This window comes from Orcinus orca, chromosome 18, assembly GCF_937001465.1.
Source record: "Orcinus orca chromosome 18, mOrcOrc1.1, whole genome shotgun sequence".
Taxonomy (NCBI): domain Eukaryota; kingdom Metazoa; phylum Chordata; class Mammalia; order Artiodactyla; family Delphinidae; genus Orcinus; species Orcinus orca.
This window is the reverse complement of record NC_064576.1, coordinates 8,297,736-8,321,321: the sequence shown is the minus strand read 5'-3', so window position 1 is coordinate 8,321,321 and position 23,586 is coordinate 8,297,736. Positions and strand designations below refer to the sequence as shown.

General features: G+C 38.9%; 2 protein-coding genes across 5 annotated transcripts in view; both read left to right on the top strand.

Moving 5' to 3' along the window:
• The window catches only part of ERCC5 (ERCC excision repair 5, endonuclease), a 28,972-nt gene extending 24,678 nt beyond the window's left edge, over positions 1-4,294 (top strand). For 2 of the 3 annotated variants that reach the window (XM_049700938.1, XM_049700939.1), the window contains 3 exons: positions 480-682; positions 1,830-1,912; positions 3,601-4,294. In XM_049700938.1, coding sequence (XP_049556895.1) covers positions 480-682; positions 1,830-1,912; positions 3,601-4,191 — 877 coding nt within the window. In that variant the 3' untranslated portion in view covers positions 4,192-4,294. Of the gene's footprint in view, positions 1-479; positions 683-1,829; positions 1,913-3,052; positions 3,212-3,600 lie in introns of all 3 variants that reach the window. The other variant, XR_007472991.1, reaches the window with a different exon arrangement.
• Positions 4,295-5,199: 905 nt separating this feature from the next.
• The window catches only part of LOC101277203 (protein-lysine methyltransferase METTL21E), a 41,540-nt gene continuing 23,153 nt past the window's right edge, over positions 5,200-23,586 (top strand). Inside the window, exons 1-6 of one of the 2 annotated variants that reach the window (XM_033435074.2) lie at positions 5,200-5,447; positions 7,130-7,260; positions 8,957-9,036; positions 10,629-10,958; positions 19,608-19,774; positions 20,885-21,002. In XM_033435074.2, the coding sequence (XP_033290965.1) occupies positions 10,853-10,958; positions 19,608-19,774; positions 20,885-21,002 (391 nt within the window). In that variant the 5' untranslated portion in view covers positions 5,200-5,447; positions 7,130-7,260; positions 8,957-9,036; positions 10,629-10,852. Of the gene's footprint in view, positions 5,448-7,129; positions 7,261-7,283; positions 7,999-8,956; positions 9,037-10,628; positions 10,959-19,607; positions 19,775-20,884; positions 21,003-23,586 lie in introns of those variants that run through there. The other variant, XM_033435075.2, reaches the window with a different exon arrangement.

Genomic DNA, 23,586 nt, shown 5'->3' with positions numbered 1-23,586 from the left:
ATATTCTTCGTTCCTGATTATAGTTGACTGGAGGTAAATAATACGGATACATTGATATTACTTCATTTTACCACTGGGAAGGAGAGGAGCTGTGACTTTTCTATGAGTGTGGGCTCTGGAGGGAGATTGTACCAGTCCCAGCTGTGAAATCTTGAGCAAGTGGCTTCTGTTTGAGTCTAGTTTCCTTGTCTGTGAGGTGAGGACAGTGGCAGGACTGTGCTCGTGTGATGATGGGGCCTGTAGAGCAGTTAACACAGTGCCAAGCCCAGAGGAAGGGGTCAGTCAGTGATTGCCTCATTGTATACTGTGTTAATAACAGGAGAAAGACACCATTGTCATTCTGTAAGTCATAGGCTTTGTTCTGGAGTTGGGTGGGACTTGAGTTTACGTCTCTGAACTTTACGTTTAGCCCTTTGTCTGCGGTGCATCTGCCATAAGGTCTTACTGCTTCACGAAGGTTTGTTTCCTTTGCCTTGTAGCGAGTGGTGGCATGGAGCTCAAAAGAATAAGAAGATAAGACCTAATCCTTATGACACCAAAGTGAAAAAAAAGTTACGCAAGTTGCAGCTCACGCCTGGCTTCCCTAACCCGGCCGTGGCAGACGCTTACCTCAAGCCTGTGGTGGATGAGTCCAAGGGGTCGTTTCTGTGGGGCAAACCTGATCTCGAGAAGATTAGAGAATATCCTTTCCCTTCCTCAAACCTCAGGAATATCAAGTCAAATATGTGTTTTGGTATAAAACTTACGGGACATGAACTTGGATCAGTTTTTTTAAAAATATTCCGTGAGCTAAGATGCTCCTTTCTGTTCCTTTCTCTCTCTCCTTAATTTTTTTTTTTTTTGTGGTAAAATACACATAACATACGATTTACCATCTGAACCATTTTAAACATACCATTCAGTGGTTATTAAATACATTCACATTGTTGTGTCACTGTCACCACCATTCATCCCCATATTCTTTTCATCTTGTGAAACTGAAACTCTATCCCTGTTAAACACTAACTCCCCCGTTCCCCTCCCCCAGCCCCTGGCCACCACCATTCTACTTTCTGTCCCTGTGATGTTGACTACTCTGACTATGTTCCTCATATAAGTGGAACCATACAGTTTAGGTCTTTTTGTGACTGGCTTACTTCACTTAGCATAATGTTTCATCCAAGTTGTAGCATGTGTCAGAATTTCCTTCCTTTTTAAGGCTGAATACTGTTCCATTGTATGTAATGTCGTATTTTGCTTATCCATTCATCTGTTGATGGACACTTGAGTTGCTTCCATGTTTTAGTTACTGTGAATCATCTTTTTAGTTTTAAAGAGAATCTTTATTTCAAGTAAGTAGTGATAAGCATTCGTAGATACACTACATACTTAAGTATTCATTCTGAAAGAATAGAAAAGATTATTAGTTTTATTCTTTCTATTACTGTTCCTTTCTGCATATTTAAATAATCATTTGGATAGATGTTTAAAAGTTTGCCATAGTATTACTCTAACTACATCTTTTCTCAAAGAAAAAAGAAATATATGTGATATCAGAAATTTGTTTTTATTCTAGATTAACCTTTTTTCATAGTCATGAGTCTTTGATGTCCTAAAATGAGAGTTGAATATCTTTTATCTTAGAGGATATTTATAAGAACATCGTGCCAGATGATTATGTTGGAATAATTTGCTTTGTTATTCTTTTCTTTTATCATTTTAATCTTTATAAATAAGAAAATCTTTGGAGACATGGGGAATGGAATCAAGGGTGGCTTCTTTGGACCTTTTTATTTATCACTTGTTTAAATGTCTTTAAAAACATGTATGAGTCTTAACTGCCTGCATATTTTGTCAGCGGTATTTTGGCTGGAACAGGACGAAGACAGATGAATTTCTGTTTCCTGTATTAAAGCAACTGAATGTCCAGCAGGTAATCATGGCAGCTCTTTTCCTAAGTTCAGGATAGAGAGTAAAGTTAGGAAGGCTGTGAGGGCCAGCTGTTAAAGACTAGTTACTTTTATTTTAGAGCACGCAACATACATTTAAAAATTATTGTACTTCAGTAAGAGAACAGAGGAAAACAGAAAACGGGAAAGCTGGACTTTGTCTTCATTTTCCACTTTCACTCTTAGGGCTGAACTTTGATATCCTTTTGTATTCACTCTGACTTCGAGAAAAACAATCTAATAATGGATTGCGTACTAAGGTGTTTATGGTTAAATATTTTACCCTTTTAGAGCTATTTTCATTTTTAAAAAGTTTAAGAAGTGCCCAGTCCAAAGCAGTTCTGATTATTAAGTGTCTTCAAGTACTAATATTCTTAAATTCTGTAAATGAATCATCAAAGGTACTAATTCAGTCATAGTGTACTGGCAGGAGAGATGACCCTCAGTTCCCTTAGGTAGGTAACAGCATCTCGCTTTATCCCTGAGTGTGTTCCTGCCCACACAGAGACCTCCTCCCACCCCAGAGGCAGCCCACAAAACATACATACAGGGAAACCATTCAGTGGAATTCAGACCAGATCCTGCAAGATACATGTTCAAGTTAAATCCTTTTCCATTAGATTGGGTTAATTTTGGAAAAACAAACAAACAAACAAAAAACTGAGGTAGACCACCTTTCCAGAAACTTTCGCATTGTTTGACGACTTTCTGTACTGGAAACATTGTACGCCCACCGACCAGGAAAGCTAGTTGGCATAGTGACTGATTACTCCTTAATTTCAGATAAGTTTTGTGGTAATACTATTCTCCCTTTTCATTGTAGACGTTAATATAAGTTTATTTCCCCAAAATTAGAAAGTGAAAAAAATGAATTAACTCATTGTTTGCTTCCTCTAATATGGATGTTAACATTTACGTCCATTTTCTCTTATTTTTCCCCTCCTTCCCACATATATTTATTATCAGACATAAGTGCGATTTGTTATAAATAAAGCCCCCATTCACTGGTGAAGGTAAGTTTTTTTTCTGTGTATTGCATGGCCTTCATTGTTTCAGATGGCCAGATTACATTTTGTCAGAGATTTAACTTGGTTCACTTCACTTAGTAGACCTTGAATTTTCAGGTTTTTGTATGTAATGCTGTGATGAACATCAGGCATGTGACTTTTCTCAAATGTAACTATTTTTAAAGAATGTCTTCCTGAAAGTGGATTTGCTGAACAGAAGTCAAGAATATTTCTTACGACTCCTAATATATAATACTGTGAAGTTTCTTCCTGAAGGTATCATATGATGACAATGTTTTTAAAAGAAGGGAAGAGTAGAATTTAGAAACAGACCCCATGAAGTTGTGTTGCTCTAAAAGAAGATGATATATTTGGCCCCTGAAAAATATTTAACTCTCTTTCAATGCCGAGGAAGGAATTTCCTACTTGATATGTGGGCGGAGGGCTTAGTTGACGGAGGTGGTACATGACTGCTTTAAGTACGATCTTGAAAGTAAAATTTGCTGCCAGTCATTCATTTGGGGGAGATCGGCTTTTGAGAGAGAATGAATTAGTATTTTCTGAAAGAGTCATCCAATGCCAGTAATCAGGGTGGATTTCTTTGATTTGCTTTAGAAAGTTTACTTACTTGTCTGAGTTATTATTATTTTATTTCATTTTTTTAGACGCAGCTCCGAATTGATTCTTTCTTTAGATTAGCTCAACAGGAGAAACAGGAGGCTAAGGGTATTAAGAGCCAGAGACTTAACAGAGCTGTGACATGTATGCTGAGAAAAGAAAGAGAAGAAGCAGCCAGTGAAATAGAAGCAGTTTCTGTTGCCATGGAGAAAGACTCTGAGTTCCTCGATAAGGCAGAAGGAAAAACCCAGAAGAGAGGCACAACAAGTAGATGGAAAGAGTCATCCAGCCCGAAAAGAAAGAGGCTTTCGGATTCTAAACGGGGGCATGAATGTGGTGGGTTTTTGGGGGAGGCCTACCTCTCACAGTCATCTGATGCCTCTTCAAGTGAGGATGAGGAATATTTCCCTGTAGCGAACATGCAAAGGGGAAAAGCAGCTGTAGAGTCAAAAGTCAGCTCTTCAGATGCACAGAGCACAGTGCAGCCTGCTCCCAGGAGAGACGGAGGTGCCACCACAGGCAGCTCCAGCGATGATGACGGGGAGAAGGCAGAGCCCGTCCTGGTGACCGCCAGGTCTGTGTTTGGGAAGAAAAAGGGGAAACGGAGAAGTACGAGAGGAAGGAAGAGGAAAATCTAAAGACACCTGAATACACATGTATTCTCTCTAACTGGGTACAGCTTAACATTTCGTCATGAATTTGTTGTGAGGAAATAATAAAATTCAGAGTATTTGCACAGTCTTTGTTGTGTGGTTTTTAAAAATGTGGACGTTAAACTCGACATTTATTTTTAAATATATTACCTTTTTCTAGTGTTTTCCACTTCATTGAATATTTCCTTGTATTTACAGGCTTTGTCTGTTCATGTTTCTATTATTATTATTTTTTTTTTTTTTTTTGCGGTACGCGGGCCTCTCAGTGCTGTGGCCTCTCCCCTTGCGGAGCACAGGCTCTGGACGCGCAGGCTTAGCGATCGTGGCTCATGGGCCCAGCTGCTCTGCGGCATGTGGGATCCTCCCGGACCGGGGCATGAACCCGCGTCCCCTGCATCGGCAGGCAGACTCTCAACCACTGCGCCACCAGGGAAGCCTCATGTTTCTATTATTATACAACATCTGATGCTTTCTGACAACATTAAAAAGGGAAAAAGGATTTCTGTTGATCAGTACTCACTCAATGTGCGTTTCCTCTGACTTTCCAACCTAGACGAGAAGAAAATATATTTATATTCATCTTATTTATATAAATATATTTATATTCATTTATATTTACATTTCAGTCCAACTTCTCAAATACTTGGACTACAGCTGCTGCTTTTCTTTGCTCGTTATTTATTCCTTCCTAATTTGAAATGTCTTCTGCTTCAGTCTTCTCTGACAGCTTTCTACTAAAATCAACACTGACTTCCACATAAACTCAAGTCTTTTCTTAATGCTTCTTTTCTCTGGAGGTATTTAAAGCAGAACGCTTTTGGGGAAGGATTGGGGAGAGAGACATTAACTTTTTCTTGTTATTCTCATTTCTCAAAGCTACTTATAATTGGGAGTTTTCTGCATATGTGTTTGTAGGTAGAAAAGCAGTAGTTTTTCTAAAATTTAATTTTGTTGCCTTTCATAGGTAATTGACATTTGTCCTGCACTGCAGTAGCTGGGGTGAAGGCTAAGCTGCTGTAGCAAAGAGATGTTCACATGCAGTGGCCTAAACGCTGGAACGTTACCTCTCAGTCAACAGTCTGGCCAGTCTGAGCTGGTAAGGCAGTTGTGCACCTTGATGTCATTCAGGGTCCCAGGTTCAGCCATCCCCTAGGCTGCTGTACTGCTTCAGTGGTCTATACCAGGTCACGGCTACATCTGCGTTTCAACCTGCTGGAAGAGGAAAGAACCAGAGTCCTTGGGTGAGCCGAATGTCTTATGTTAAGGGTGACTAGAAAAATCACTTCAGCTCCCATCCTGTTGAACTGAACTGACTATATACTAGGAGCACTCAGAAAAGTAATCTCTACATGGGCTGTGTATCCAGAAAGAGAGGAAAAATAGGTATTCGGATCCATTAATAGAAGACCTAGATATGTTTGCAAAAAAGCCTGTTTACTCGTCTGTACGCTAATAAAGATAGAAGTCTGGAAAAAAATCATTAGTAGCTTATGCCATAAATACAGTATTTACAGAACTGTTTGATACTATACCTTTTTTTCCTCTTAACCCTGCAACCAAGGTATATCCTTTTACAAGGGAAGAAACAAGTTTACGGATGTTAACTGACTTTACCAAATTCACCCAACTAGTAGGAAACAATTGTGACCTGAACTCTAATCTTCTAATTCAAAATTCAGGGTGCTTATATTACCTAGAAAATAGGCTGCCTGTTAAAGACAAACAGCAGCAAAGCAAATTTATCATTATTCAAAGTAAGTGGGACACCTGTAACTTACTTAGGATGGTGACCATCATATACTTTTTCTATAAAATTATCTTTCAGCTTATTAATCTTTTCTTTTGCTTTCTTTATATTTGCTCTTATACTCATCTGTGGAGCTCTTCATTTCATTTATTCTATTTTCAGTTCTATTTGACTTGTAGATTCCAGTTCTCTGGTGTAATTCTTGTCATCTATTTTTTATAATATCTTAATCACAATTACTTTAAAGTCTGTGTCAAAAAGCTCCAATATCTGGGTTACGTGTGGGTTTGTTTCCTAGTAGTTGACTAGTAAACTTTGAATGAATGCTGGACGTTACGTGTAGAAGATTGTGGATCTTGTGCATCTTCCTCTGGAGAGGATTCCAGAAGGTATTCTGGCAGGCAGCAGAGGGGAACGTTATTTTACTTCAATCAGGACCGAGTGGATGCAAGGCTAGTCTTTGAAGACTCCATCTCCTAGTTTCCTCCCATTCCTAAAAAGTAGTTTTCCAGGGATACTAACTGTCTGCTGGGGTGTTTCTCTCGTCTTTTGAGCTTTGCTCTGTTTTTAGCCAGCCTCGCCAGCTCCAAACACTATTCCCTTGTCTCCCTAGTTCACTTGTCTCCCTAGCTAAAGCTCTGCTGGTGTCCTATCTTGTGTTCCTCTCTTGGGCTTCTCAGCCCCTTTACACCAATAATCAGCAAAAGCATGGAATTCCTGGCTGCCTTGGAAGCTGTCTGATGCCTTGTAACAGGTATGTGTGTGTGTGTGTGTGTGTGTGTGTGTGTGTGTGTAAAATGTGCTTTTCTAGTTATACTGGGAGGCAGAAGTCTCTGTGTACTTCTTTTTAACCGTTCAATGAAACAAATAATCATTGTCATCATGTCGGTTTAGATGATTCATTTAGATATTCTGCTTCTTAGGGAATCCAGCACTGAGGTTTCTTGATCTTTTAAATAACTTGTGGGAGAAGACAGGTGGTTTTTATGTTCCAAATAATTCTTAATTCTTGTTTTAAAAAGACCCAAAAAAGGGAGTGTGTCCTCTGCCCAGAATTAGCTGCCTATGAATAATTGTTTTCATCATTTAGGATTTTGCAGTTTCCAGGATGTTTTTTACCTACCATATTCATTTCACAAATAGATATTATGTACTTTTTATGTCTCTGCTTTATAGATGAGGAAGCCAAGAAACACACTGAGTCAATGCCTAAAAATCACAGACTAATTATGGACAGGAGTGACTAAAATCAGGCTCCCAGACCACTAGTCCTGTCTGATACATTAACGTGACCTCCGTCCATCATGGTATGTGAAGTATTTCTTAGAAGCTGTACCCACACTCCTAAGTTTAACTTTACAATATTGCTCGATTTCATTACCTGTAATAACTTCTTATTCAGGCTATTTTCAGTGATTGGGGGAATTAATTTGTCCTCTGAGATGCAGCCCTAAATGCACATGAGCAGGTGCACAGGCGACATACACCCTCAGCCTTCCTATTCACTCTGAGTAGGAAGGAACTGTGGAAATACAATTCCTGCGTCCAGATCACTGCTGCACACACACTCTCGAACATTCTGGTGTGGCTGTCTGATTCTAAAAATAGTGTTTGTACCCAGACAGGTGACCTGAAAAACACATGGCCTCCGTTTCACAGGACGTCATAGCTGTGGACTCTTAAATAACTCCTGGCATCAAAGTTAAAAATAATCGCTTTGCCCTGATAGCCTTCACTCACTTGCAGGAATGTTTTTACTTACCGGTTGGCTCTTGCTCTGTTCACGAGACACTCACGTGGAATGTGCCTACTTACATTTTTCAACCCCCTTATTTATTCCAACCTCACTGCTGTATGATCAGAGGCTGTGAAGCTGCAGCTGTCAGGATTAGTTCTCTGTGAAGACTCGCTGCCAGTGTGTACAGTAGTAAACTGCGTGCTTTGGTGCTCGCCTTTCAGGCACCATCAGAGGTCTCATCAGCAAAGCAAAAGTTGTGGATGATACTTTTTAACCGTCTAGAAACTCAGCTAACTCATATATATAGGTATGTCCAGACTTAACATTTAATAAATGTTGACCTTCAGGTAGGCACGTGTCATAAAGACTGCTTTCTTTAATGGAAGAGAAACTAAATTGGGAACAAAATGGGTGACCACTTGGGCTACCGTTTAGCCATGTAACCTTTGATTTTTCTCGTTTGTAAACTGTAGGGAAAATAATTTGTCTCCTAATTTACTGAGCATATTGTAAAGAAAAACGTGTTGATTATGAAATGTGTTTTGGGAGCCTTAGAAGAAAGGAATGAATATAAATTCATGGTAGTACAGTGATTATTAAATGATTCAAAACCTGATACCTAGAACATCAAATTGTTGTTTTCCAAAGTTGGAATTACAGCTTGTTTAAGCTTATTCACATGATATCCTCTGCTTGAGAGGCATAAAATACTTGAATTTCTTTAATTTTAAATGTGTTTGCTGAGATTGTATGGATTTCTTTTTAAAGAAGAAGCTACTTAAAAAAACCACCTGGTGGTTGGGCTCTTTGCCCCTGGGTACATGCTGATGACCACGGATGAGAGCGACTCTGCATCTATTACTATGTAGGAAGCTTTGTTTTAGATTAATGCTATGGTTTTCACTACACTGAATGAAACCCATTCTCTCCCAATGTTTCAATCACCTCTTAAGTTTTAGGATCGCTCTCTGACTAGTCAGTATAAAGATGATGCCTTGCTTCACGATAGCTGAGGTGGTCTCTGGTGAAGAACATGTTTTCTTTTTCCAGGAGCTTCTAAAATTTCTGACCCTGAATTTTGGTTGTACTAGATAGATTGCATTTCAGTGCACTCTTTTTAAAATCATGATTTATTAATAAGATATTTTAATATAATTTTCTCTGCTGTATCTGATGTTAAACTTTATTAGGTAAATATGAAAGCACTTAACATACATTTTGAATTAATTATTACCATTTGATATTTTAATGTATTATTTGCCTAGTTTTCAAGAAATGATCAAGAAAGCATCAATATATAGCCATCCCTTAGTTCATCGCTTAATGGATCTCAAAGCTCAAAAAGGTAAATTATTTTATGTTTCTTTATGTAATTTGGCCAATTCTAAGAAGACAACAGAATGTAAATGTTTACCTTTGCAGTGTTCGCTGATGTCATAAAGAGAGCTAGGACTTTTATCAATTGCATATTATATCTTGGCTTGTGTTTGCTAACCTGTAACTATCTCTAATAATGTTTAATGTCCCCTGCTATACCTGTGGGCCTGATGATATGTTAGAGATAATTTTGACAGATAATAAATCAAATATATAGACTTGCTAGGTATTTAGAGTTTTTTTTTTTTTAATCTGGAAAAGTGGAATACAAGTGCTGTACACTAAATATATGATTGTGATTTTGTGGTTATTTCTTTTCAGATAGGAAGATTGCAAGAGAGATAAAATAGTTTTATGTAAAACTAAAGGTTTTTTACAAATGCTTCCATGAAAAATGATTTTAGACTATAAAATATTTCTAGACTGTGCTTATGGTCCCTCTGATGTATTCATTAGAGGCAAATAATAATGTATTTTGACCTCTTGTGGTAAGGAGAATTTAAGGTTGAATTCTACCACCAGTGGAATTATTTGGAATTGACCCACTGTTTTTTACATCATCCTAAATATCAAGTATGACTTTGCATAGATTACGTAATACAACTATCCCCACTGTCTTGAGATAAAAAGTGCAGACATATGCTCTTGACATAGACTAGAAGAATTATTACCATGGTTTTGTAGAACAGTTGTAGTACAAATTTAATTGTCCTGGCTTCTTTCTCTTTCTCCTTTACACTGTGGATATTTTCTAAGGACTAGAGTCCTGTTTTCTTCGCCTTTTTTAGGCATACCAGGTGGCCTCTACCTAGGTGAGCATGTCTTTAGGCCAAGAGAGCTGGGTGTATGCCCAGTGTTGGCAGCCTATGTGGCTTAAACATGTACGGTTTTGCTGTAGTAATTTTTGCAAATCTAAACATTTAAAGTCATAATCACTTAGAGAATCCAGCCATTTAGATGATTTGAATGAAGATGCAGTTTCTCTGCAGTTTATGAATAAAATGTCATCATTATCATTACCATAATGCTTGCTTTCAACTTTGCATATGATAATTTGGCAAATTACAAAGGCTATGGAAGAAGTTCAAGGTAAGGTGGAGACAGAATTAACAAGAAAATAGTTTACAACATGAACAGACACAGCCCATAATCACCTACATTGTCAGCTGAAGCTTTAAAAATACATTCATAGGCACAGTGCTAAGGGGATGAAGTGTGTGCCACTGGGACAGAGTCAGATTGCATTTTGTTGAAAAGGCTCCCACTAACCAGTCGAACACTCAGTTCTCAAGTACTGTAGGGTAGTGACTTTTCCTGTCCTAACCGTTTATACTTAGTCATCTTGTGCTTGGAAAGGATGGAGCAAACCCACAGCCCAGTTCTTGGATTTCAACACTGGCCTGAAGATCCAAAGAATTATAGGATGTCACTTAGTTATGCACAGATTAAAGTTAGGACTGTAGTGGATGCTAAAAATTCCTCTGTCTATGGTTTCTAATGTTGCATTATAATCTAAACCGTCTAAAACCTCATCTACGTTAGCTATTCCGAATCTCTTAGGTTGCCTACTCTTGCCAACGGCGGCTCTCCGGCTGTTAGCACAAGTAGCAGTGTGTTATAAAGAACACTCCTCAGGGTCTGCAGCCTTGGAACAGGTTCGTACTAACCAGAGGCGCAGTGATTCCCATGCACAGTGACTCCCAGATCTGTCCTTCCAGCTGCTTACTTGACGTCCTCCATTCTGCCTTGTGTTAGTTCGGTTCCTTCAGGAAGCAGATGCCAGAATGGGATTTAACATGCGCGAGATTTATTGGAGGAAATGTCTGTGGAGGGTAAAGGAGGAAGGAGCAGAAGAAGGCCGGGAGAGCCTTCGCATCACTGCAGGTCCAGGTGGGCAGAGGCCGCATCACAGCTCTGAGAAAGTCTTGGGCAGGCCCACAGGGAGTCACCCCACAGAGCTGCCCCCTGGACGAGCGTCCTCTGCAGCGGGAGAGGGACCGGCTTAGAGGCAGCCCGGGGGAAGCCTGGCCTCCGAGGAGCCAGGTGAACCTGCTGCAGCACGTTCTCTTAATCCAAGCAGCACACCTCTGTAGCCAGCGTGCCAGATGGCGGATCCAGATGCATTAAAAAATAATTTTGCTTTTGCAGATTTGCCCCTCCGCCTGTATTTTCTATCTCAGTTTATGGCAACATCATTTCTCTGGCTATCCCGAAACCTGGACTCATGCCAGTCTTTCCCCTTTCCCCACACCTGTCACCATCACATCCTGTTGATCTTTACCTCCTAATATGTTTCTCTACCCCTCACGCCCTGTTTGCAGCATCATCTTGCTTATTTCTTCTCTTGACTGTTGTAACTGCCTTCTAACTGGCCTCCCCAACCCTGGGCTGGCTCCCTTTCTTTATCCACAGATACATGATCTTTTTAAAAATTAACATCTTGTCACATTCTCCTCCTCCCTAAAATTCTTCAGTGCCTCAGTGTTTCCTATAGGATAAAATCGAGACTTCTTAGCATGGCACGCAGTGTTTTATCTCATGCTATGACCACCACTTATCCTATATTCAAGTTCTCAGAGTTTCCTAAATTGGAAAATTGGTCAAGAGTCTTTTGCCAGTGGGCTTCTGCACATGTAGATGCCTACGTACGGCGTATCTTGCCTTCTCTTATCTGACTTACAAACCCATAGTCATCAAGTCTCAGGTCATTCTTTGCTGAGCTCTCTGAGGCGTGGAGCTTTCTCTTTCTGTTTTTGAGTTAACTAGTTAAGTCTCTATTCGACCACTTATATGTTGCTCTATCTTTGTATTCACAGTGCCCATGTACTCAGTAAATGAGGGAACGAATGAATTAGCTATAACTGAGGCTAATGGCTGGACTTAAAATCTGCTCATTAGGGATGAGCTTGTATTTCTAGCCACTAGTCAGTTGACTCTTTTCAGGACCAGGTACAATGTATTACTTAGGGATAGCACTAAGTCTTTCACAAGGATCTTCATAAATCTTTACAGAGTTGGATTAATGGAAAATATGGCCTTTATAAGCAACATTGCCTCAATAGAGGAAGAAGGAAGTTTGAGTAATTCTATTGCTGCTTAAGAAACATACCAAACTAGAGTCTTGAGTTAATATATTAATATACTAGTTGGAGTACTATAGCCGCATAATTATTAATGTGAAAATCATCCATCGACATGTTTTACATGTTTAAAAATAACCTGAATAAGTATCTGCTAGATAAGACTAATAAATGTTCCACGTATTGAATAAAAATAACTCAAACATGATTATCTGCCTCAGATATCTTCAAAACTCAGGGCAGAATGTCAAGTTTGAACGTCACTTATTGCCCTCGACAGGGCGTCTATCACTGCCTCAAGAACTCACAAATTCACGCTTGGCTCCCAGACCCAGGGCTGCTGCCTCACTTCAGACTCTTGCATCTTTTGTCTAGATTATTACGTCTTCCCATTAGCTTCTAACGTAGCCTCAGCTGCTGCTGCCAGAAGTTGATTCTCAAATACCAATTTTGATTGTGTCAGTTCTTGTCCTAATGATTTTTATTGGCTCCTGTTCACCTTGTAGAAGAAAGATCAACATTGCCCACAGGTCTGATCCCAGCCTTTCTTCAGGCTTATTTTCTGCACCAGCTTGTACACCAGCTCCCCGGTCCTTCCAGGCTCTCAAGCTGGCCTCCACACTCTGGCAGTGTTGTGTTTCCCTTGACCTTGCTTCCTTCCTTCTCCGCCTGGCAGCCTTCCCCTTCCCTCCACCTCAACTCAAATGTCTCCTCCTTGAGGATGCTTCTCCTGATTTGACCAAGCAGCGGTGCTTCCCATAGCACCTCAGAAATATTTCTTTTATTCCACTTATCACACTTCATTGGCATCTGTTTAATTGTCTCTCCCCGGTACGATCCCAGCAGTAGGCTCTGAGTACAATTAGATTTGGTTCTGTTTTTTTCCCACTTGCATCCTGAGCAGTGTCAGTAAAAAAATGAATTTTCTTTCTTTGGTAATTGTAGCTATCATTTGAGCCACGTGATGAAAGTTACAGCTTCTCTTTATTCTTGAAAGTACGTGGACATCCAGACAAAAAACATTTGTGAAAATGTCTCAAGAATTAGTTTCAACATAAGGGCCCGAGACCTTGACATTGCTGAGGCATTCAGAATTGTAGCTTTCAGGTTTACCTGTGACCATTCACTAATCTGAAAATATCTTTATCATCTTTAAAAAAAATTCTGTAGGTATTTCTAAGAAGCACATGACATTCATCTTTGAATAGAAGATTCGATTGAATGACAATGTCTTTCATTTCATTGAGGGGTTTTTACTTTAAATTTCACAGACAGGTTTCTGTGACAGCCCTCAAATGGAAGCTTGAATTCACTTGTCATAGCTATTAAAGAATTTTTTTTCTTTTCATCTATTTCTGTGATTTGACCCTTCCATTTATTATTGCTGTTATTGACCTTAAAAGTATAAAAGAGAAGAATACAGACAGAGCCTCTATTTTTGAAGGCTTCTTACAATCCAGCCTTGGAAATCAATTCACTGTCGAATTTTCCTCTTAAGAAAAATATCATCGTGAAGGGCAGAATCTTGCTAATTTTTACTTCATACTTGAAACCCCTTTAATTCTCTGGAGAACAAGAGCACCTGGTAGATTTTATTCACTATCAGCAAAGATTTAATAGCAGGAAAATGGTGTTAAGCCTTTTTATGTATAAAAAAGCATTAAAATAGATAAGCCTAAGAGAGCAACATAAATGTAATACTTTCTTGATTATGTTTTATTTACAATCTGTTTTAATATTTGTGTTCAGTATTAAATTCATTAATAAAATAATACTCTAAGATTCTAGTAGATAGCTCTTATCTAATGGTATAGATATCAGAAGTTTTCTGATTTTCATACCGGGAAACCAAATCCAACATTTTGTGTAACATTTCCTCATTTTAGTTATTTATCCTGAGGCCTAAGTACTAGATAACAAGCAGAGAATATGTATGGAAAAATTATTCTTCAGAAGTGTAAATCAGAATTCCGTTGTGTGATAATGCTGTTAATTTTTGGGGAAAGTTGCTGTTCAAATCTTACCTAAAAACCAAAGAATATCTACTCATTCATTAACCTTCTCAAGATTCAATCCCGTAATCAACAAATAACTAAGCATGCACGTCGAGGGGCCCACTCTTTGTGTATTATGTTTGGAGCATAGATGTCCCCCTGTTATTACAACAAGGTGACATTAGGGACACCTTTGTAATAGTGCAGCTCTTTGCGTTAGATTCCTGTCCAACGGTTCTTGTCATCAACCTTGAAATGGGTGGTGATATTGCTAAAACACTAAACTTGTCTTTTGATTTAAATGAATAACTAAAATTAAAATTGTTACCTCAGGGAGTTGCCTGGCGGTCCGGTGGTTAGGAGTCGGTGCTTTCACTGCGGTGGGCTGGGGTTCAATCCCTGGTCGGGGAATTAAGACCCTGCAAGATGTGAGGCATAGCCAAAAAAAAATTCTTACCTCAAAATCTTTAAATAGAAGTTAATGCTGAAAAACAGCAAAGTTTTAAGATGGACATAATTGTTCGTGTGTGTACATTTGCTTTTAAAATCCAATGTATTACATCTAGACAAATTATTTCAAGTAGCCAAGTTCAGTATATTTTGGTTTCCTGCTATAAATTATGCTATTTTTTATGAGTGTCTCTTCTTACAGAATGAGTGGTAGTTACATAGTCTTTAAATGCCAAAGAGAATACTAAAACACTGTCAGTTAAATTTTCTTCAGCTTGATAATGTTTTCTAAAGGATATGTGGTCATCCTAGGTGTATGACTAATTTCAAATGACCATGTACGATGGATAGAATTGTGTTCTTTTAGAGTGTATGTGCAATTAATAGTGGTTACTGTTGTTTCATGAAATCTCTTGGAAGATTATTTTGGAGGGGTGTAAGTCATTTTTGATTATGTAATATATTCACATATATATTTTTAATCTCATTTCTATATAGAAGTAAAGATGTCATTCTTTAAAAAAAAATGACTAGCTCTGTTTATTTAGAAAGATAGTGAAAAAACAGGAATCATTTGTTATTACACTGTAGTTGTTGGGACAGCAGCACTGATCTGGTCAACTAACCTTTAAAAGAAAGTGCAAAGTCGGAGATGTCAGTGTGGTAACTGTAGATATTCACTGGCAAAGTTTTTAGAACAATGATTGGAACTTTAGGAGACGCTCCTGGGATTTAGTGTACTCTAACATCTATTAATCCCTGATACGTTAGGTGACTTGTCAAAGAAGTGCTGCATTTACAAGGGGTTTGCAAGGAGGCCCAAGAGGGCACATTTAGCTAAAGGTCAAGGAAGCAATTAATGTTCTCTGCTTTTCCCTAAAGAACTTCCAGAGCAAAAGCTGCCCCTCCACGCCCCATCTTAGCAAGGCAAGTGAATCTAGTGAAGTGAAAGTTAAAGTTCAAATACAACATATTACCAATATTATTTGGTTCTTAGAGCTCTTCCTGTGAGTGTGAATACATGCCGTAGTTTAAGGAGAAATATAGTGAAATATATTAGAAGAGGTGACTCATGCTGAAGACTATCCGTTTGTCATCTCTTTGTTTTCTCTGCATCTCTGCCAAAGGTCAGTGTTTGTGGTGGTGATAGAGTGGGTGGTAGAGGGGGGCCCCTCTGTGGCATGCAGTGAGATTAGAGTTCTTTGGAGAATGCTTGGTTCTGTCTGGATCCTAGACAGGGCTCTGTGAAGGGATCACAGAATTTAGGACTGGAAATCATCTTGACTGAATGTCCCTGCTGGATTATGGCCACTGAAGGAATTTTCCAACAAGGGCAAACTTAATTTACCTCCATCTTTCCACTATATTCCTCGAATGCTAGGAAATGATGTTATTGGAGCTCATAGGACAGTTTGACAACTACATCTTCCCTTAGGACTCAGAGACTCAAGACCCCTCACTCCCGTTCTTGCCACAGTGCCGTGGAGAAATTGGAAAGTCTCTTGAGGCCTTCACTTTCTTACGTGGTGCATGTTCATCATCTCAGAAAGGCCCCACTGTTGTATGTATATCTCTCTGTATTTTGTCTCATTCATTCATTCATCCATTCATCTATTCTTCTTTTACACATTTCCTACTTCCTTTCCTTTTCCACCTCCCTCCTGGCAACCATTCTAGTGTGTTTGATATGTATCTTTGATAAATATTTTCATGCATATCCATTTAAGGACTTGTGTAAAAATTTGGGGGTGGGGGCAGGATTGCTGGATTGTAGGACATTATACAAAATGTCCTACAAAATACCTTAGATTAACAAAATACCTTAGATTGCTCTCCAGAATGACTGCAACATTCTGTATTCTCACCAGTGGTACCTGAGGTTCTGCCATTCCCACAAGCCCCCTATCACTCAGCACTGTCCAGCTTCTAATTTTTGTTAGTTTAATGAGTATAAGAGATACCTTGTTTTAATTTGTCTATATCTGAGTTGGAACATTTCCATGTTGCTTTGTGGCTTTTTTGGTTTCATCTTCTGTAATCTGCCAGTTTATCTCCTTTGCTTATTTTTCATTGTGGTTACTATCTTTCTCCTTGTCAATTTGGAGGTTATATCGGTTTCTTGTATATTCGAGATATTATCTCTTTTCAGTCTTAGACATTGTAGAAGATCTTTTCTCATCTGTCATCTTTTAATCTCATCCATACTTTTAATCTTCATTCACAGAATAGAAATCTTCACTTTTGATATAAGAATATTCATCACTTTTGGGTATTGCAGATTTTAAGAAGGTTCTCTCCTCCCTACTTTCACAAAGATATCATCTTATACTATTAAATTTTTTTTCCTCTTACATTTGGTCTTTAATCCCTCTGGAATCTGCCTTTATAAAAGATTTTACGTAGAGATCCAGTTTTATTTTTCTCCATATAATGTGGCAGCTAACCCACCCCCTCTATCTACATGGGTTTGTCTCTGAGATCCCTAGTTTGCCCACTGGTCCATTTATCTCTTGCAACAATACCATACTGTTTTTGTTACTATGGCTTTGTGGTATACCTAAATATCTAATAAAGCAGATATTCTCCTACCTCTTATTCTTCTTTTACAAAGTTAACTCTTTATGGATGTTTATTCTTCCATTTAAGTTTTGGAGTGAGTATATCAAGTTTCTTAAAAAAGCTAACTGGAATTATGATTGATTTTGTATTGAATATATATGACATTTTTATAGTATAAGTCACCCCATTTGTGTATAGAGCCTGTCTCCATTTATTCATATCATCTTTTATATCTTGTACTAAAAAATATTTCAAAACAGCAAGTATGAATTTGGGACTGCTGAATGTAATTTCAGCCTTGAGGTGTGTACAAGAATTTTGAAAGACGTGTTTAGAATGGCAGACATTTAACATGTCATCTAGATGTAAGCAATGATTCTATTCTACTTGAAAATAAAGGACTGCAGCCCTAGATACCCTTATTGGTTAAGTTCTCTCTGAGGCAGGGCTTTGCCCAGCTCAGCCTGCCTCATGAAGGGAGGTGGGAAGGGGGTATCAGCACATGAGGGCTGACATTTTAAGGCACAGCTACCCCTCACACTAGGAAAAACCGTGGTCCAATCCACATTTTAAGCTGCTAATCAGATGAATGGCTTCGCCTGTCTTGCAAGGAGAAGCTAGTAAGGGACTAGAAAAGGAGGAAGACATGGGAAAATGTGCCAGAGTGTTCTAATGTATAACCTCATCTGTTTCCTGGATTATTCCCCAACTAGGGCTGTTCAAAGATGCCTCTTCATCTTAAAGCTCCCAGTCCCTTCTTTGGAGTAACAATCTTACTTTCTCAGTTCACAGTGATGTCACCATTCTGCGGTAAATACCTCTAATCTATAATTTATCCTCCACGTATAGATACATAGACTCCACATCACATTGTTACCATTTTCTTTAATTTTTGTGTGTGTGTGAGAGAACATTTAAGATCTACTCTTTTAGCAAATTTCAAGTATACAGCACATTATTAACTGTAGTCATGGTGCTGTACATTAGATCTCCAGCACTTATTCATCTTACAAACTTTGTACCCTTTGACCTACATCTCCACATTTCCCCCACCCCCTGCCCCTGGTAACCACCATTCTACTCACTGCTTCTACAAGTAACTATAGAATTTTCAATCAAGTACCACACAATCCAATATTTTTGTTTATGTGGTGATCTTGTTTTATCATTTAGTTTCATGACCAAAATATAATAACAGTTACAATGACAATAATTATAATAATTTATTGAACTCTATGTAACAAAGTGCTAAGCACATTATATATATCATCTCATTTAAATCTTCCAACACTATTTGATGTAGGTTCTTTTATATTTCACATTTTATAAACAGGGAAATGGAGGCTTAGAGAGAGATGTGTATCTTGCTCCATAACTAGTTTTTTTTTTTTTGCGGTACGCGGGCCTCTCCCTTTGCGGAGCACAGGCTCCGGACGCGCTGGCTCAGGGGCCATGGCTCACGGGCCCAGCCGCTCCGCGGCATGTGGGATCTTCCCAGACCGGGGCACGAACCCGTGTCCCCTGCATTGGCAGGTGGACTCTCAACCACTGCGCCACCAGGGAAGCCCCATAACTAGTTTCTGAATTCTTAGAGACAACTGGATTTTTAAAAATTATATCATAGCTTTTTAATAGTGCAGAGAGGGGCTTTGGAGCAACCAAAAAGGAGCTCAAATTTTGGCTCCTTCATTTACAATTTGCATGAGCTTGGTCAAGCTGACAAAGCCCTCTGAGTCTTAGTTTCATTATCTGTAAAAGTGCAAATAATAATGCCTACCTCACAAGTTGTTGCAAAAATTACGAGAAATATTATATACATATTTACCGTGGTCTGGCCTGTGAAGTATGTGCTCAGTAATTGGTGGTTGATGTTGCTTATGAAACATACGTGATATTGTGGATGTTAAGATGCCATGAGTTGTCACCAAATAATAATATAAAATAAGTAATAATAAAATAATACAAGGGTATATTGTTGGGTGGTATCAAATGTCTTTTGTCTGGATAAAGGCAGGTCATAAAAGATCTGCTACTATTCCATTATTCAAATAACTGGCATCACACTGTGTAGCCAGTACGAATAGTTGAGATCTTAGATTCCATCACCAATCTTTCTTTTGCTCTGTGAATAGATTGGTAGCCTTTAAAATACATTGTTTTTTAAAAAAGTATATCAGTTATTGTTTATTTCACATAGCATTTCAGAAATGTCTATTGGTGATTTCAACCTCAGTGAAATTCAGAAGGATGTTGCTATCCTGATGTATGAAATATTAGCTTCTGTTGAGTTATTTTCAAATAGCTTACCTTACTATTATTATGTTGCACCTAAAATCAGTGCCTATTCAAAAGCAACTTAGCATAAGTAGAGATGCTGCACCTCCATCAGGTTCTCCTTCGCTATGGTTTAGTACCACAAGCACTGCCTTGTTGTTTTTTTTTCCCCCTCCTTTCAGAGAACAGAGAAGCCGATGATGACAGGAAAGTGGTTGCAGAGATCATGCAGAGGTGTTTTGTTCCAACTTTAGTAACAGCCATCTCCTGGGAGGGATTTCATTTCGTTGGTCATGAGATTCGGATTACTGAAGCCATGGATTGTTACGGTGCTGTTGTTTGGCCATCGGTATGAATTCATACAAAGTTTGCTGCATTTCAATGAGTTCTCATCCAATGTTGTTCGTTATTATATACTGTTTGGAAGGAGAAAGGAGTCTCCATGGTTCTCTTTTGTGACCTCAAACAACACTAAAATTTAGAAATCACGAAATAGGGAAGATGCTTTTACCAATGAATTCTATTTCTGATTTGTAGCGTTAATAAAGAGTGTTGTTTACACCTTCAGTTTTTTGTGACTATAAGTCACAGAAGTTTAGAATAGTAAACATTTTAATTTCCCATTTAACTGGTTCCATTTGAGTTAAACAATTATAATGAAATCCATTTCAGTCTCAACACGCAGAATATTCTAAAAGACCACCACTTATTTATCAATTGTCCTATGAAGGGTGCAGACCCCCTCCCCCCACTGTCTGCCTCAATCCCAAACACACACTTCTTTTTTTTATCTTTTATAAATTTATTTATTTTTGTCTGCATTGGGTCTTCGTTGCTGTGCACAGGCTTTCTCTAGTAGTGGTGAGCGGGGGCTACTCTTTGTTGCCGTGCATGGGCTTCTCATTGTGGTGGCTTCTCTTGTTGCAGAGCACGGGCTCTAGGCATGTGGGCTTCAGTAGTTGCGGCACGCGGGCTCAGTGGTTGTGGCTCACGGGCTCTAGAGCGCAGGCTCAGTAGTTGTGGCGCACGGGCTTACTTGTTCCGCGGCATGTGGGATCTTCCTGGACCAGAGCTTGAACCTGTGTCCCCTGCATTGGCAGGCGGATTCTTAACCACTGCGCCACCAGGGAAACCCCACACACTTCTTTAAAATGACTGTTATTATTAGAAGTTGCTTCTTTTAAGGATAATCAAGCCTAAGTAACTGAACTCTATATTCTTAGTCCTCTTTTCTCCCCAACAATCCCCAAGGACTTTTCCTATCCTAAGTGTTGAACCTATTGGAGGATGTACTTCTGTGGATAATTTTCTGTAGTGATGTGTATGGATGCACACATGCACTCACATGGGCTCACATACGTATCATAGCGTTCGTGGGGTATTTATCTAATAGAGTTTAATTTTACTTTCTGTGATTACTTGCCAAGCACTACTTTTTTCTTTTTTTGAATTTTCATAGGCCCTTGTTCTATACTATTTTCTGGAAACAAATGTAAAGCAGTATAACATGGTTGACAAAAATGTGATTGAAATTGGAGCTGGAACAGGGTTAGTCTCCATCGTGGCAAGTTTACTTGGTAAGCAGGTGTTTTTGATTGAGTGGGATCAGCGAATTCCATGATCCTGTATCATTAGTTGCTTTTACTATCCAGTTTACCATGACCTAGGCCTATTTTTAACCCCTTAATTTGTTGAATGGGCTTTATCAGGAAACTGATGTTAAAGCCACCCATTTGGTTTTCTGGGAAGCTGGATTTTTATCCTGGCTAACTGGGATGTGCACCCCAGCATCCTGACTGCTGGAAGACGTGTGAAATACTAGGCATAGGCAGAGCTGATTATGCGGACTCAGACGATCTTTACTTAAATTGTAGCCCCATTTCAACATTCCCATGTACTTGTATATTCCTTTTGGGTGTTGAAGTCCTATGTTTTTATGAAAAAGCATCTGTTAGAATAGAGAAAGAGTATGAGAAATCACGTCTGCTTCTAAGTTTAGGCGTTTGTCCATCAATTTTCTCAGTTATTTCCATTTTTCTTTTGCAATCCCTTGTTCTTCCACCAGCATCTTCTTTTCCAACTAAAAGTGATTGTCTATATGTAAGCCTGAGCCTGCTTCAGTTCAGTCTTTTTTGTTCCTGTTATCTATTTCATGGCCTTAATTTAGCTGCCTTCTCTGATGTGTGCTGCCCACATCTGTCCTGATTTCCTTCATCTTCAGAAGTGCACACCTGCCACTCTAAAATCTTGAGAGGAATTCAAGATTTAGCAGTTTACAACTTTCTAAACACTGGGGAAATATAAGACCCTTGAAGTCCTCTCCAAATATAATTTTTAGATTGCTCTGTCTTGATATTGCTTTCTAAAGTCACCATTCCATTTAGTATGGACAGTGTCAGAGGCACATTGGATTTATTCCTGAAGGCTTCCTCATTTAACAGCAGAATTTGTGTTTTGGGAAGTCGTTCATTCATAATTAAAAAATATTTTTTTATTGGAGTATAATTGCTTTACAGTGTATTAGTTTCTGCTGTACAACAAAGTGAATCAGCTGTATGTATACATATATCTTCTCCCTCTTGGACCTCCCTGCCCCCCATCCCACCCATCTAGGTCATCACAGAGCACTGAGCTGAGCTCCCTGTGCTATAGTGCAGGTTCCCACTATTTATTTTACACATGGTAGTGTATTTATGTCAAACCTAATCCCCAAATTCATCCCACCCTCCCCTTCCCCACTGTGTCCACATGTCTGTTCTCTACGTCTGTTTCTCTATTCCTGCCCTGGAACGGTACAGGTTCACCTGTACTGTTTTTCTAGATTCCACATACATAATACATCGTGTTAATATACGATATTTGTTTTTCCTTTTCTTGCTTACTTCACTCTGTATGACAGACTCTAGGTCCATTCACATCTCTACAAATGACCCGGTTTCATTCCTTTTTATGGCTGAGTAATATTACATTGTACATATGTACCACATCTTCTTTATCCATTCATCTGTCAGTGGACACCTAGGTTATTGTAAATGGTGCTGCAATGAACATTGGGGTGCATGTGTCTTTTTGAATTATGGTTTGATCCTTTTGGTCTGCTCCTATAACTTGAAACAAATATCAAAAGGTGGAAACTTTGTTTAGTCAGTGATGATATTTACCTCTCTAGACACAAAGATCTTAATAGTCAGATAGATTCTATTCCTATGGGCAGGGTCGGGGGACAGAGGGGGTCCTTCCTTATCTTGGGATTTTAAAAAATTTGTGAAAAATGATAGACCCACCCACCCCACTAGTATGTAGAGATTCATATCTCTGTGATTCTACCAATGAAATGCTTATTTTCCTCCCATTTTAATATGTTCCAGAAAATACAGTCAGTGGCCAGAGAAACTTGCCATCTTGGGTGAAGAATGGGCTGTAAACCGGTCTGGGCTGAACTAGACTTCCCTTCCATTTCTTCTTTCATGTCTGATGATGTAGAAACAGCCAATCCTAGGCTTATTTACACATTGTTTTCAGGCTCTGCTACTGCTCAAAGTTCACTTTAAGGGCCAAATTTTTTGCTTTCTGATTTCTTCCTGACAATGACCACCAGTATTCACTTTTACCTTGGGGATTGTTTATCTCTTCTTCATCTGAGCGTTCTGTCCTGTGTCTATGATCTTTGGTTGTATGAGCACTATATGTGGGTTGTAGCTAAGTTTTAACATCTCTTAATGGGAAGAGACAGACTTATAATGGGGTCCAGCTGAAAAGACTTATAATGGGGTCCAGCTGATCTTTGGTTGTATGAGCACTACATGTGGGCATGAACATGGGTGTCCTGATACTTTCCATGTAATGACATTGAAAAGTCTTCTCTCCTCCCTCCATTTCTCACACTTGAGCACTTCCTGGTCAACGATAACGATGCCCAGTGTTATATACACCCGTTTGGTCTCACATGACTGGGGCTCAGACTTCTTTTAGTGAAGAACCCTTTCGTCTTTCAATTGTGACATCTGATTGTTCCAGTGAGGGTACCAAATACTTTGAATTTCCCTTTCTCTTGATTTTTTAAGTAGATAAACAGAAAATAACAGCAACAATAACAAAACAAGACAGACAAAAAACCAGGAGAACAGAAAAACGCAGCAGAGTGCAGAAGTGCCTGGGGAA